At 42.0% G+C, this 16,477-nt stretch overlaps 1 protein-coding gene across 1 annotated transcript; it reads left to right on the top strand.

Moving 5' to 3' along the window:
• Positions 1-9,836: 9,836 nt before the first annotated feature.
• Positions 9,837-12,212, top strand: LOC138907583 (uncharacterized). Its single transcript, XM_070198184.1, has 2 exons — positions 9,837-10,830; positions 11,794-12,212. Exons 1-2 carry the CDS (start codon positions 9,837-9,839, stop codon positions 12,210-12,212), a joined length of 1,413 nt encoding a protein of 470 aa, XP_070054285.1.
• Positions 12,213-16,477: the final 4,265 nt, after the last annotated feature.

Here is a 16,477-nt window from a genome sequence, read left to right as displayed (position 1 = left end):
TGCTTGGATTACATAGCATAAACTTTTCATTCCCTCAAAATCTAAAGCACAATCCTCAAATATTGCTCATGCTCCTCTCTGCTACGAGAATACACCAAGATGTCATCAATGAAGACTATGACAAAAGAATCCAAATAAGGCTTTAATATCAGTTCATCAAATCCATAAATTCTGTTGGGCCGTTAGTCAAACCAAATGACATCACCAATAACATATAATGACCTAATGAGTCCTAAATGCTATGTTAGAGGTATTCGAAGCCCTAATCTCCACCTGATGATAACCCGATTTCAAGTCAATCTTAAAGAACACCCTAACACTTTGAAGCTGCAAATTATCAATACGAGGCAATGGATATTTTTTGTTGATGGTAACCTTTTTCAACTGTATAAATAATGCACATTCTCATAGTACCATCTTTCTTCTTCACAAACAATGCAGGCGCACCCCAGGAGAATCACTCGGTCTAATGAATCCCTTATCGAGCTAATCTTACATCTGCCTCTTCAACACTTTCATCTCAGTCAGAGTCATATAGTATGGTGGAATAGATATGGGCTGAGTGTCCATCATCAAGTCAATACCAAAATAAATATCCTATCAAGCGGCATCCCTGGTAAATCCGTAGAATACACATCCAAAAACTCTCTCACCTATGGTATTGAATCCATGGAAAGAATCTTATATTGAGTCCTTCTCGACTACATAGTTAGCCTTAAAAATGAGATCACCCTACCCATAGAATGACCTTTTGCTCTAACCTAGGTAATCTCAACATGCTAAAGTCATAGTCTTGTCATGAAAATCCAAGAAAGCGTGATATAGGATAACCAATCCATAAGAAGAATCACCTCAACATTCACCATATCCAACAACAAAATATCAACCATTGTGTCACACCCATCTATTGTAACCATACAAGACTGATAGACCTGATCAACCATAATAGAATCTCCAACAAGCGTAGACACAAAAAATAGAAATATTTAAAGAATCATGAGCCGTACCCAAACGTGATGCTAAATAACTACATAAAATAAATAGAACCTGGGTAAAATTACAAAGAAGCATCTTTATAATAGACTGAAATGACCTCTACCTCTAGGATGACCTCTAATTAGCTGACCTCCACCTCTAGCTGTCTGGCCTCTACCTCTAGCTAGATGGGTAGGTGGCGTGGCAGTTGAGGTTGGAACCATTCCCTAAGTACCTTCCTCATATGCCTGAAGTCTCCACACTCCAAGTAGCCTCTCCACTAGCATGGTTGTTGGGATTGAGTTAGTCCTTAATGACCAAAATGACCACTATAGGAACCATAAGTTTGAGGTGAATTGTAAGATGCCTGCTCCTAAATAGTACCACGGGACTATGATCGATTGGAGCACCATGAGAAGTCCGAAGTGCTGAGTGAATTGGTCTACTAGAATGGCCTCCTAATATGTCACTTGCCTCTAGAGAAGGCACACCCCCTGAATAATGAGGCCTTTTATATTTCATAGTCTCTCTCCCCTAGCCACAAATTCTTTTAATCCTCCGAGATATCTCCATTTCTTAGCTAAAAGTAGTCCCTCACTTTGTCTTTCCAGCCATACTAAGCTTAGTGACTTTCTCTAGATTGTGAATAGTTGGGGTCTGGACTCCCCCTCCAGCTTGAGATATAACTAGGACAGCAAGAATCATCCTTGCCTGTGTTAAGCCTACAAAGTGACTCTAAGTTTAGATCCTAGTCTTCTAAAGCACTAGTGTGGCAATTAAACCCTCGACAACCTGAGTCGGACCCAGTAGAACAACCTGATCCACCACTAAATTTTCAATGGCTCATCAGAAATAGCTCTAGCATGAGCACGTGTTGGTGTGGGTGATCCACCTCTTGCGAGTGATTCCGTACATGTCCTAGTCTAAGCTCAAACCATGCCCTGACCCTTGCCTCCTCTGTCTCCAGCCTGCGGTACTAGCTCGTGCTCAGTGCTGCTAATGCACGTGTCCTCACCATCTGTCAAAGAATAGAAAATCAAAGATTCATACCCCAAGAGAAAATAAAGAACGTATGATAAGGAAAGAAAGAAGAGAAGTTTCCATAAGTTATGTATCCTCTCGAAGATAAGTTTATACGTCTTTATATCAATCCGCAAGACTTTATAAGATATGCTCATGACTCGTAGAACCTGTAATACCCCATATCTCTGAACTAAGAACAGAACTGTCCAACATGAGTAAATTTACCCGAACCTACAAGAATAAGGTTGAATTCAAGTATACAGATCAAGATATTAGTGTATAGAAGGATGAAGTCCCGAAATGATTCAAGACTTGAAAGTGCGGCAACGACGATTGCAAACAATATTGTGTGTGACCTGCAATGACCTGACCGATCGTTTTGAGTATTAGAGCCTCATTATCCTATTTGATGCTTAATGTGTGTTTGTTTAATTTATTATAATTATTGAGGATAGTTGGTTTTTATGGGGAAGGTTTGGGGGAGAATCAGAACACTTAGTTCTATTTTTGGAAGCTTAAGTTGTAAGAGTTGACTACGGTTTGGCTTTTGGTGACTTGAGGGCTCCTATAGGTTTGTATGGTAATTTTGGACTTCGACATATATTCAGATTTAGTCTTGGATATTACTAAAAGATATTGACTCTATTTGGCTAGTGTTGGCAATTTGAAGAGTAAGAGTTCTCTTATGTTTGACCGGTAGTTTACTTTTGGGTTAATGAGCTTTGATTGTCATTTTGAGACCTTGGATTGGTCCTAATGTTGAAATGATCTTATGTGAAAAGTTTAGTTGTGATCCATAATGTCTAAGTACGATTCGGATGCGTTCGGCGAAGTTGAAAAATTTGAAAGTTAAGGAATGGATTTTATCTTTGATTCTTTATTTTTGTTGTTGTTTGATGTTTCGAGCCTTGGGATAAGGTGGGATAAGGTATTCTGACTTGTTGTTTTGATTGGATAGGAGACCAGATGGCAGGGGTGACTTTCATTATCGTTTCAAACCATTTTGAACCACATTTAGGTTGTTAGTGTTATTGGCATCTGATGCACCGCACTTGCAAGGGATGCTGCGTAGGTGCCAAGTTTGCACTTGCGGTGCTCTATGCGTGCCCGAGATGGTTGGTCATGCCTGGGGAGGTCGCAGATGTAGAGGTTCTGGTATCAAATTTGGGTCTGCAACAGCAGAGCTCTGCATCGCAGATGCGAAGGTCATTCTTGGGCTGGAAGTTCACAGATGCGCATCATGGTGCACAGATGCGGGGCTCGCACCTACGACTAAGGGTCCCCATATGCTAGAATCCCAGCAGGGTGTTTTTTCGAGTTTTACTAATTTTCGCTATGTTTGAGTTTGTGGAGCTCGGGAAGAGGCAATATTTGTGGAGCTTTTCGCAACAATTTTGAGAGTAAATAATTTCTACATGAAATTGAACTCAATGTGAATCATGGCCATTTCAATACCAATTTCAACAACCAGATATTCCACAATTTAACAACTTCAACTAAAGGGTTCAATGATCAAACAATGCATACAGAATAAAGGAAACAAGAACTTCAATTAAATATGTAGGGCAATTAGCATGTAAGAGAATAAGACAAGTAGACATGTGAAAATAGACTAAAAATGATGACTATAACATGTTAAGGTAACTCAATTGCGGCATGAAAGGAATCTACATTGCTAAAATCGGTAATTTCCACATTTAGCCCGTGTACACACTCGTCACCTTGGGTACACGGCTTTCACATATCACAATTATCACAACAAATCACAAATCCTAAGGGGTAATTCCTCCACACAAGGTTAGGCAAGTCACTTACCTCGAAACACGCTAACTCAATCCACTAGAAGGCCTTTCCCTCGATTATCCAACTCTGAATGGCTCAAATCTAGCCAAAACAACTTCATACTATAAATATAAACTATAGAAAACTAATTCAAACAATGAAATTATGATCTTTGCAAAGAATTAAAAAGTCAACTCGGGCTCATGCCTTGGAACCCGACAAAAATTACAAATTTCGAACACCCATTCGATAACGAGTTCAACCATTCAAGAATTACTCATATCCGACCTCAAATCGCCTTTCAAATCCTCAAATTTTAGCCTAAGAAGTTTCTACACTTTTCCCCCAATTTTCCAACTCAAACCACTAATTAAATTATGAAATTATCAATAGATTCATATAAATTAACCAAAACCAAGTTAGGAATTCTTACCCCAATAATCTCTCTGAAAATCTCCCGAAAATTTGCCTCACACCGAGCTCGCTAAGTTCAAATTATGAAATAAGAGATAAAACCCTCATTTTGAAATTTAAGTTCTGCTGCCAGTGATTCCTTCTTCGCGAACGCGGATAATGCCTCGCGTTCGCAAAGCACAAAAATGCTGCTGCCCAAATCTCCTCTTACGCGAACGCGAGAACCCCCTCGCAAACGCGATGACCAAAGCTCCCAAGTTTTGCGATCGCAAAGCCTCACGCTCGAATGCGTAGACCAACCGTGTGAGGTCCCCCCAGCCTGCCTTTCCTCTTCGTGAACGCGACTCCCTATCCGCGGCCGTAGTGCACAACTCCCTGAACCTTCGCGAACGCGTGGCCTTCTTCACGTACGCGAAGGGTAAATCTCCAGAAATCCATGAAGACTCTATGCGAATACGGGAATATCTTCGCAAACGCGTAGAAGGAAACAAGACCTGTAGAGAACCCAGAACTTCAGCAATCCTCAATGGCCGAAATGCGCCGAACATGGTCCGAATTAAACCCGATGCCCTCGGGACCTCAACCAAACATACCAACAAGTCCTAAAATATCATACGAACATACTCGAAGCGTCAAATCACCTCAAACAACAATAGAATCATGATTCGCGCATCATTTCAAGCCTAAGAAACTTATGAACTTCTGAATTCCAAAACAAATGTCGATTCATGCCAAAAGAACTCCGATTGATTTCAAATTTCGCACACAAGTTATAATTGACATTAAGAGCCTATTCCAACTTATGTAATCGGGATCCTACCCCGATATCAATAAAGTCAACTCCCAGTCAAACTTTCCAACCTTCCAGACCTTTAACTTTCCAACTTTCGTCAATTCTCACTGAAACGACCTACGGACCTCCAAATCAACATCCGGACACTCTTCTAAGTCCAAAATTACCATACGGAGCTATTGGAATGGTCAAAACAGTATTACGGAGTCGTCTATATAAAAGTCAAACTACGGTCAACTCTTTCAACTTAAAGCTCCAACTTAGGGACTATGTGTCCTATTTCACTCCGAAACTCACTCGAAACCAATACCAAATACCCTGAAAAGTCACATAATCACAATGTAGCATAGAGGAGGCAATAAATAGGGGATATAGGCTAAAACACTCAAAACGATCGCTCAGGTCGTTACACCTATTTTGTTACAGGGGCAAGTTGTTAGTCAGCTTTCGAGGAGTGTCATTCCCATACGACTCGGACAAAAAAAAAAAGAAGAACGGGAAAAGCTTCAAATAAACATGAATCAATTTCCCTCCCTCGAACTAAGAATTTTTCTTTGGACGAAAGAGGGACAACACAATTTTCGGAACTATCATGAAATGCCAACATCACATTTCTGATCACGACCGGATACACCACTGGCTGCACGGCCTAACTCTGCACCCTCTTAGTTTTATAATTCACCTAAGAGGGACTCCGTAAGGCCTCGTAAAAAATTTTACCTAAAATCCAGGGTTTCGTGATGCCGAGGTAGGCTAATGTATTGGAGGGTTACAGACTTTTTGGGTTGAGCAGAGCATTGGGGAGTTAAAGAAATATTGTTTCAGAACAGGGCATTTCTGCGATCCATTATGCGACCACGGAACTGATATACGGATCGCAGATCTGCCGCAGAGTGAAGCAGATAAATGGACCAATTTTGGAGGTTGTTTTGCGGACAACTATACGACTACATAATTGTTTCGCGGGCCGCACATCTATCGCAGAACCAACATGAAGATTTAAGGAGGGAGAATCTATGGTCCATTCTGCGGCCGCACGATTGATATGCGGGCCGCATACGTGGCCGCAGACTGGACCAGACCAGCCCAGTTTTTGGGACTGTTTCTGCGGTCCATTTTACGGGATGCAGACCTGCTCTACAGTCCACTCTGCAACCGTAGAGCTGTGTTGGAGTGTCCATTTTTTGGTTTTTATAACCCGACCCTATTTCAATATATAGACATTAAGGACCATTTGTAATTTAAAAATCTTATATTTTAGAGTGATGAAATGCTCTACAATGATAGGGGAGTTCCTAAGCTAATTGGTCATCAATCCTTGCTAAAAAGTTGGATAATCCACAAGGAAAACTCACAAGTACTTCATTCAGTAGGTAAGGGTTCCATATCCTAGTTTCAATTTCGAATTTGGGGTAGAAGATGGTTAAATGGGGAGTGTGATTCCTAGGTGTGAGAGTGTTATTTATGCATGCAAGTACTATCAAGGTTTGTGGGAAGGTTGTTGAGCTCGAATGGGTAGAGTTTGGTTTGTGGATGAAGGAATCCACCATAGGAGGGCCTTGAAATCATAATGCCCACCTAGTGTTTGATAAAATGCTCAAATGAGCTGAAACCACAAATACCCTCCTAATTTGTGTTCAATTTTGTTATGTTTCTAAATAGATCGAAGTTGCTAAGATTTCGGAAATATTGTAGTAATTTAAAGAATCTCAAAGCGAGGTATGTTGGCTAAACTCCTCTTGTAGAATCGACTTCCATGATGTCCTAGTAAGTTGCGATCATGATTGGCTCAATTTATTATGTCTCATGTTCCGAGCCCTTCCTAATAGATTTGATTATTTTAAAATGAGTGTTATGTTGAAAGATGTATGTACCCAAAATGTGCTCCAAATGTTCCTATCATATCATGATTCCCTCCGAGAATGTAATCTAGTAGGATCAATGTATCAAAGGTATTGTGATTTAAAAACCATGTTTCAATTACAAGCTAGCATGCCTAATCCTGGTAGAGAAACTCAATGTGCTTAAGACTCTTGTTTGCCTATATATGTACTTAAAGAATTGATTTAAAAATTCTCTTATTTATGATAATCAATGGTAACGCTTGAAAGTAATAGGGGTGAGTATGAAATATGAGATACGACCGACGTGTCAAGAATGATATTACAATTGTGCCCACTAGTGCCAATGAAATGGAAAGACGTGTGAAAGATTATGAAATGAGTTGTAATTCCTTTAAATAATAAATGCTTTGGGAGTATCGTTTAGTCACCGGGGAAGGGTAGGTCGAAATAACCTAACCCTAAAACTACACGTGCCGGTGTAGGAGTGATTGAGGGGTAAATCCTTGTGTTGATGTGATGAGATTGTTTCCCCTTATATGGGATTAGATTGATGTGTTGAGATATTTCCCCTTAAACGGGATGAGATTTCTTCTAGCAAGATGTGATGTGATGTTGACCCACACGACATTGTGGTGATTCGGCTTAGCCGATCGGGCTAATATTGGATGCCATGCCGCGCACATGGTGGTGTTGTGAGTGAATGTCTTGGGGTGATATGGCTTAGCCGATCGGGCTGAGATCGGACTCCGTTCTAATAGCACGGTGGTATATCGGTACTAAAGATATCCCAACTTAAAAATATTGAAACTTACTTGAAATTTACTTTTCTCCTAACTTGACCCCTTAATATTGTTTGAGGCTCTTATTGATTTCATGTTTCCTTCTCCTTTTACTATTACTCGTTCTATCGAGAGGGTGTTTAGTTTTACATACTAGTACTATTCCATATGTACTAACGTCCCCTTTGTTGGGGGCGCTGCATCTTTAATATATGCAGGTGGTTCCATAGCAGGTGGTTTTGATCAGTGATAGCAACACACCCTTTCCTCAGCTGACTTGGTGAGCCCCATTTCATTTCGGGGTCTTGTATCTCTTGTCCTTTTTGTATATTGTTTTGAGGTATAGCATGAGCCTTGTTGCTGGCACCATCATGCTACTCTTTTGTATCTTTTAGATGTTCCGTAGACATAGCATGGGTGGTACCTTTATTTCGGGAAGCCAAATTAGAAATGTTGTGTTTGTATCATATCTTTCCACTTCTAAACTATGAACGTGTAATGTAATATTTTGGGGAAATCTGTCATGAAGTTCTAACGGTAATGAAATTTGGATTGTTAATGTAACCTTCTCATTGTATAATGAATGAAATTTACCTTCTCTTTATTCATGGGTGAGTCTGGGTAGAATGTATTGTACAGGCTTGCTTGGCCGCATTATCTTGGTTGAGCGTCGGTCGCGCTTCCTGAGGTTGGGGCATGACAAGCTTGGTATCAGAGCATAAGGTTTTAAAGTGTCCTAGGGTGTCTCGGAGCCGTTACTAGTAGAGTCCTTCTTATTGGTGTGTTGTTGACCACATCTATAATTAGGAGGCTACTTAGGCATTTAGGAATAATACCATTCTTTGATGTTCTAGATCGTGCGATAGAGCTGATTATAAGAGTGTTCCTTCTCTAACTCGTGCAATTACTCTAATTTTCAGTATATGGCGCCTAGAAAGAAAGCAAGAATTGGCTAAGGAGCCAATACCTCCCTAGGAGTGGCAGTAAATTCTATACCCGATTATGCGGGTGAGCACCTGAGGGGTGAGGATGTTCCCCCAGCTACATCACCACCTGATTCTATTACTCCTGCTCCAACTACACCAATCCCTACTCCTACTGAGGGTGCAACTATTCCACCTCCAGCCCCAGCTTCCGATCCCTGTGTTTTTGATGGGGATCTTAGGGGAGCCATACAAATGTTGGCACAGATAGTGGCTTCCCAAGCCCAAAGATCGAATGTTGAACCTACTTATTCCAGTCAACAAGGGGATTCTGCTAGTTTCAGGGTGAACAAATTTCTTCAACTGGATCCTCCGGTGTTCACAGGTACTGATCCTAAGGAGGACCCCCAGGACTTTATTGATGATATGCACAAGACCCTCTAAGTTATGCGTTCTATGAGACGGAGGGAGTGGAGTTGGCCTCCTACCGCCTGAAAAGGGTTGACTATTCTTGGTTTAAGATGTAGGAGGACTCCCATGAGGAGAGGAGCCCTCTGGCGAGGTGGAGTGAATATGCCGACACCGTCATTGACCATTTCTTACCTACCGAGACTAAGGCGGCCCATGGTGTTGAGTTTGAGAGCCTGAAGCAGGGCAACATGAGTGTGTAGGAGTACCATATGAGGTGTACGCGCCTATCAAAGTATGCCATCTACATGTTTCCCACTATCAAGGCAAGAGTGCATCATTTGCTCAAGCCACGGAGACCCGCAAATTGAGGAACAGAATAGAGCGAGAGGGTAGCAATAGAGCCCGGTCTGCGGCCAACTTTGGTGGTTCTTCCGGTGATGGTGGTGATAGGACAACATTTAGGGCAGGGTCATCAGGTCCATCCCAGTCCATTGCTCAGTCTTCGGTTAGTGCACCGCCATCAGGGCTCCGTCAGTAGCGGTGGAGTCATTTCAGGCCTAGTCAGGGCAACAGGGGACCCCACCAGCAGGGTCGGCCTAGAGGGAGATTCCAGCACCAGCAGAGGCCCACATGCCCTAGGTGTAGGAAGATGTATTTTGGGGCCTGCTTCATGGACCAGCCCATATGCTACGTGTGCGGTATCAGGGGTCACATTCATAGGGATTGTCGTTCGTCCCGCCACAGTATGGGAAGGGGTACGACACACCCAGCCAGTTCTTCAGCCACTACATCAGCAGCACCTCCTCCAACTCGAGCCACTCCAGCACCCGCAGGGTTTGGTTCATCTAGGGGTGGTGCATAGAGTTCGGGATGGGCCAGCCTTTTCTATTCTATGAGGGGTCTCCAGAGTTCAGAGGCTTCTCCAGATGTTGTCATAGCTATACTGACTATCCAATCTCATGATGTATATGCTCTTATTGATCCCGGTTCCACTTTGTCCTATGTCACTCCTTATGTTGCTATGGAATTTGGGATAGAACCGGAACAGCTTCATGAGCCGTTATCTGTATCTACCCCGGTTGGTGAGTCTATTGTGGCCACGGGAGTTTATAGGGATTGTGTTGTCATGCTGCATGGTCGGGATACAATGGAGGATCTCATTGAGTTGGGGATGGTTTATTTTGATGTAATAATAGGGATGGACTGGCTTTATTCATGTTTTGCCAAGCTTGTTTGCCCAACCAGAAATGTTAGGTTTGAATTTCTGAATGAGCCAGTTATCGAATGGAAGAGGGATGATGTGGTGCCGAAGGGTAGGTTTATTTCTTACCTTAAGGTCACGAAGATGATCAACAAGGGGTGTATTTATCATTTGGTATGGGTTAATGACACCAATACTGAGGCACCTACACTTGAGTCTGTGCCAGTTATAAATGAATTTTCGCAGGTCTTTCCTGATGAGCTCGTTGGGATCCCAATAGACAGGGGGATTGATTTTGGGGTTGATGTGATGCCAGGCACGCAGCTTATATCTATTCCACCTTACAGAATGGCACCAACAGAATTGAAGGAACTAAAAGAACAATTGAAGGATTTGTTAGAGAAAGGTTTTATCCGGCTGAGCATGTTGCCTTGGGGCGCACCGGTCCTCTTTGTAAGGAAGAATGATGGGTCACTAAGGATGTATATTGACTATCGGCATCTCAACAAGGTCACGATCAAGAATAAGTACCCGTTGCCAAGGATAGATGACTTGTTTGACCAATTGCAGGGTTCTAGGTACTTCTCCAAAATTGACTTAAGATTCGGGTATCACCAATTGAATATCAGGGAGCAGGATATTCCTAAAACAGCTTTCACGACGATATGGGCACTTCGAATTTCTGGTAATGTCCTTTGGGCTAACAAATTTCCCGACAACTTTCATGGATCTTATGAATCGAGTCTTCAAGCCTTTTCTTGACTCCTTTGTGATAGTGTTCATTGATGGTATTCTTGTATATTCACGAAGTCGAGAGGACCATGTCGATCATCTCAGGGCAGTTCTGCAGACTCTATATCAGCACTAGTTCTATGCGAACTTTTCGAAGTGTGAATTTTGTCTTGAATCTATCACATTCTTGGGTCATGTCATCTTCAGAGAAGGAATTAAGGTTGATCCTCAGAAGATTGCAGTTGTAAAGAATTGGCCTAGACCTACAACTCCAATAGAGATTCGCAGTTTCTTGGGCTTAGCCGGGTATTATAGAAAGTTTGTGGAGATGTTCTCCACTCTTTCCTCTCCGTTGACTAAATTGACGCAGAAGGCGTTTAAGTTCCAATGGTCAGATGCTTGTGAAAAGAGCTTCCAAGAGTTGAAATCAAGATTACTACGGCACCGGTGTTGACCTTAACGGAGGGTACGGATGGGTTTGTGGTATATTGTGATGCTTCGAGAATCAGACTTGGGTGTGTATAGATGCAACATGGCAAGGTGATCGCTTATGTCTCTAGGCAACTCAAGAATCATGAGAAAAACTATCCAACGCATGACTTAGAACTTGCGGCGGTAGTTTTTGCATTGAAGATTTGGCGTCATTATTTGTATGGGGTCCATGTGGATATATTCACGAACCATAAGAGCCTTCAATATATTTTCAAGCGGAAGGAATTGAATCTGAGGCAGAGAAGATGGCTTGAGTTACTCAAGGACTACGATATCGATATTCTTTATCATCGAGGAAAGGCTAATGTTGTGGCGGATGCTCTTAGCGGGAAATCTATGGGTAGTTTGGCTCACTTGGAGGCATATCAAAGGCCGTTGGCCAAGGAGGTTCATTGATTGGCTAGTTTGGGAGTTCGTTTTGCAGACTCTAGTGAAGGAGCAGTGGTTGTTCAAAATAGGGTTGAATCATCGCTTGTTGTGGAAGTCAAGGAGAAGCAATACGACGATTCATTGTTGGTACAATTGAAGGAGGGGATTCATAAACATAAGACTATGTTTCTTTCTCTTGAAATGGATGATGCTACTCTCAGGTACCAAGGGCAATTATGTGTTCCAAATATAGATGGTCTCCGGGAAAGAATCATGACCGAGGTTCACACGTCCAGGTATTCCGTGCAGCCAGGCGCTATGAATATGTACCATGATCTTAAGGAAGTCTACTGGTGGAATGACATGAAGAGGAATGTAGAGGACTTTGTGGCAAGATGTCCAAATTGTCAACAAGTGAAGGTCGAACATCAAAGGCCCGGTTTGTTGGCACAGAACATAGAAATTCCGATGTGAAAATGGGTGATGATCAATATGTACTCTTTGGTGGGACTACTTCACACTCCTCGAAAGTTCGACTCCATTTGGGTGATTGTAGATCGACTCACGAAATCAGCGCACTTCTTACCTGTTAAGGCTACCGACACGGCGGAACAATATGCTCAGATGTATATTAAGGAAATAAACAGATTACATGGCCCTCCAGTTTCTATTATCTCCGATCGAGGGGCACAGTTCATAGCTAATTTTTGGAAGAAATTTCAGTAAGGATTGGGTACCCAGGTGAATATTAGTACACCTTCTCATCCACAGACCGACGGGCAAGCAGAGCGGACTATTCAAACGCTTGAGGATATATTGCGCGCTTATGTTCTTAACTTCAAGGGTAGCTGGAATGATCATTTCCCACTAATAGAATTTGCCTAAAACAACAGTTATCATGCTAGCATTCGGATGGCACCGTTTGAGGCTCTATATGACAGGAGATGTAGATCTCCCATTGGGTGGTTCGAGATTGGGGAAGCGGAGTTGATAGGGCCAGACCTCGTGCATTAGTCTATGGAGAAGGTTAAGATCATTAAGGAACGATTGAAAACTGCCCAGAGTCGCCAGAAGTCCTATTCGGATGTACGTTATAGGGATTTAGAGTTCCAAGAGGATGATTGGGTATTCTTGAAGGTTTCCCCCATGAAGGGTATAATGCGGTTTGGTAAGAAAGGAAAATTGAGTCCGAGGTATGTCGGATCGTACAAAATCATTCAGACGATTGGTCAGGTGGCTTACAGGCTTGAACTACCACCAGAGATGTCTTTAGTGCACCCGGTGTGTCATGTATCCATGTTGAAGAAGGTGGTTGGAGATCCGTCGCTTATTGTTCCGGTTGAGACTATAGATGTTAATGAAGAATTGACTTATGAAGAGATTCCAATTTCCATTCTTGATAGGCAAGTCTGAAAGCTAAGAAACAAAGAGATTGCCTCCGTAAAAGTGTTATGGAAAAACCAACAGGTCGAAGAGGCCACCTGGGAAGCCAAGGAAGAGATGAATAAGAAGCATCCTCATTTGTTTGAATAGTTATGTAGTTGTATCCATGATGTTAAAAGCTATCTTTCTACAAACTATGTTTTCCCTGAACAGTTTATGTTAAGGATACTCCTTCTTGGTAATGTAATGTTTATGGCATTGTGGCCGGTGTTGTTTCCATGTTGTTTTACATCGATGTTTTATGGTTATGCCGTTAGGACTAGTTTTGGGATTCTCTGGCAGGTGGATAGGCCCAATTACAGGGGACTCTAGCAAAAGGTTTTGAAAATTAAGGAAGTCAGTCAAAATTTGGAACTGCTGGTGTGTGAAGTAACAGTTGGGTCACATTGGATGCTAATGGCGGATCTTGACCCTTATTCGAGGACGAATGATCCTAAGCGTGGTCGGATGTAAGGCCCCATAAAAAATTTCACCTAAAATTCGGCGTTTCGTGGTGCCGAGGTAGGCTAATGTATTGGAGGGTTACACACTTTTTGGGTTGAGCAGAGCATTGGGGAGTTGAAGAAATATTGTTGTAGAATAGGGCATTTCTGCGGTCCATTATGCGACCGCAGAACTGATCTGTGGACTGCGGATCCGCTGCAGAGTGAATAAGCAGAATGGGCCAATTTTGGAGGTTGTTTGGCGGTCAACTATGCGACCGCATAATCATTTTGCGGGCCGTACAATTTTTATGCGGGCCGCAAACCTGGCCGCAGACTGGACCAGACCAGCCCAGGTTTTTGGACCATCCATTTTGCATGTCGCAGACCTGACCTGCGGTCCACTCTGCGACCGCAAAGCTATGTTCGGAGGGTCCATTTTTTTGTTTTTATAACCTTACCCTATTTCGATATATAGACATTAAGGACCATTTGTAATTTAAAAATCTGATATTTTAGAGTGATGAAATGCTCTACAATGATAGGGGAGTTCCTAAGCTAATTGGTCATCAATCCTTGCTCAAAAGTAGGAGAATCCACAAGGAAAAGTCACAAGTTCTTCATTCAAGAGGTAAGGTTCCATATCCTAGTTTCAATTTCGAATTTGGGGTAGAAGATGGTTAATGGGGAGTGTGATTCTTGGGTGTGAGAGTGTTATTTATGCATGCAAGTACTATCAAGGTTTGTGGGAAGGTTGTTGAGCTCGAATGGGTAGAGTTTGGTTTGTGGGATGAAGGAATCCACCATAGGAGGGCCTTGAAATCATAATGCCCACCTAGTGTTTGATAAAATGCTCAAATGAGCTGAAACCACAAATACCCTCCTAATTTGTGTTCAATTTTGTTATGTTTCTAAATAGATCGAAGTTGCTAAGATTTCGGAAATATTGTAGTAATTTAAAGAATCTCAAAGCGAGGTATGTTGGCTAAACTCCTCTTGTAGAATCGACTTCCATGATGTCCTAGTAAGTTGCGATCATGATTGGCTCAATTTATTATGTCTCATGTTCCGAGCCCTTCCTAATAGATTTGATTATTTTAAAATGAGTGTTATGTTGAAAGATGTATGTACCCAAAATGTGCTCCAAATGTTCCTATCATATCATGATTCCCTCCGAGAATGTAGTCTAGTAGGATAAATGTATCAAAGGTGTTGTGATTTAAAAACCATGTTTCAATTGCAAGCTAGATGCCTAATCGTGGTAGAGAAACTCAATGTACTTAAGACTCTTGCTTGCCCATATGTGTACTTAAAGTCTTGATTTAAAAATTCTCTTATTGATGATAATCCATGGTAACGCGTGAAAGTTATAGGGGTGAGTATGAAATATGAGATACGGTCGACGTGCCAAGAATGATATTACAATTGTGGCCACTTGTGCCAATCAAATGGAAAGACGTGTGAAATATTATGAAATGAGTTGTAAATCCTTTCAATAATAAATGATTTGGGAGTATCTTTTAGTCACCGAGGAAGGGTAGGTCGAAATAACCTAACCCCAAAACTACATGTGCCGGTGTAGCAGTGATTGAGGGGTTAATCCTCGTGTTGATGTGATGAGATTGGTGTGTTGATATATTTCCCCTTAAACGGGATGTGATTTCTGCTAGCAATATGTGATATGATGTCGACCCACTTGGCATTATAGTGAGACGGCTTCGCCGATCGGGCTGAGATCGGACGCCATGCCACGCACGTGGTGGTGTTGTGAGTGTATGTCTCGGGGTGAGATGGCTTAGCCGATCGGGCTGAGATCGGACTCTGTGATAATATCACGGTGGTATATCGGTACTAAAGATCTCCCAACTTAACAATATTAAAACTTATTTGAAATTTACTCTTCTCCTAACTTGACCCCTTGATACTGTTTGAGGCTCTTATAGATTTTATGTTTCCTTCTCCATTTACTGTTACTCGTTCTATTGAGAGGGTCTTTACTTTTACATACTAGTACTATTCCATATGTACTAATGTCCCTTTTTCCGGGGGCACTGCATCTTTAATTGATGCAGGTGGTTCCATAGCATGTGGTATTGATCAGTGATAGCAGCACCCCTTCTCCTCAGCTGACTTGGTGAGCCCCATTTCATTTTAGGGTCTTGTATCTCTTGTCCTTTATATATATTGTTTTGAGGTATAGCCGGAGCCTTATTTCCGACACCATCATGCTACTCTTTTGGATCCATTAGAGGTTCCGTAGACATAGCGTGGGTGGTACCTTTGTTTCGGGAAGTCAAATTAAAAATGTTGTGTTTGTATCGTATGTTTCCACTTTTAAACTATGAACATGTAATGTAAGATTTTGGGGAAATCTTGAATGAAGTTCTAACGGTAATGAAATTTTGATTGTTCATATAACCTCCTCATTGTCTAATTAATGAAATATACCTTCTCTTTATTCATGGGTGAGTCTGGGTAGAAGGCATTGTACAGGCTTGCTTGACCGGGTTATCTCTGTTGAGCGTTGGTCACACTCCCCGAGGTCAGGGCATGACAGACTCAAACATTTTCTCCTCTAGGTTTTGCAGGTACATCATCCCGGGCATTTCACAGGAGATATCATCTGGACTTGGAGTTGGTGGAGCAATAGTTAGATAATCAGGGGAGTAGTAATTTTACAATGAACTCCATAATTTTTCATGACTTTGCTGCTTTCACTACCTTTCTATATTTAGATCTGAACATCATTCCGGGTTTTCAACCGGGAATGGTCATCAAATGGTTCTTGTGGACCGCCGAAAGGTGCATCATCCTGGGACTGCAAGGGAAATAGCATCCGACATTGGACATTGCGAACATCAACCGAACAATCAG

This window comes from Nicotiana tomentosiformis, chromosome 3 (assembly GCF_000390325.3).
Source record: "Nicotiana tomentosiformis chromosome 3, ASM39032v3, whole genome shotgun sequence".
Classification (NCBI taxonomy): domain Eukaryota; kingdom Viridiplantae; phylum Streptophyta; class Magnoliopsida; order Solanales; family Solanaceae; genus Nicotiana; species Nicotiana tomentosiformis.
The sequence above is the reverse complement of the archived record's forward strand: the minus strand, read 5'-3'. Positions and strand labels throughout refer to the sequence as shown.

Excerpts from the sequence above, each read along its gene's own strand:
- LOC138907583 (XM_070198184.1), top strand. The coding sequence starts at position 9,837 with ATGAGGGGTCTCCAGAGTTCAGAGGCTTCTCCAGATGTTGTCATAGCT. Across the intron at positions 10,831-11,793 it reads ATGGGCACTTCGAATTTCTG|ACTCTAGTGAAGGAGCAGTG; the intron begins GTAATGTCCTTT and ends TTCGTTTTGCAG.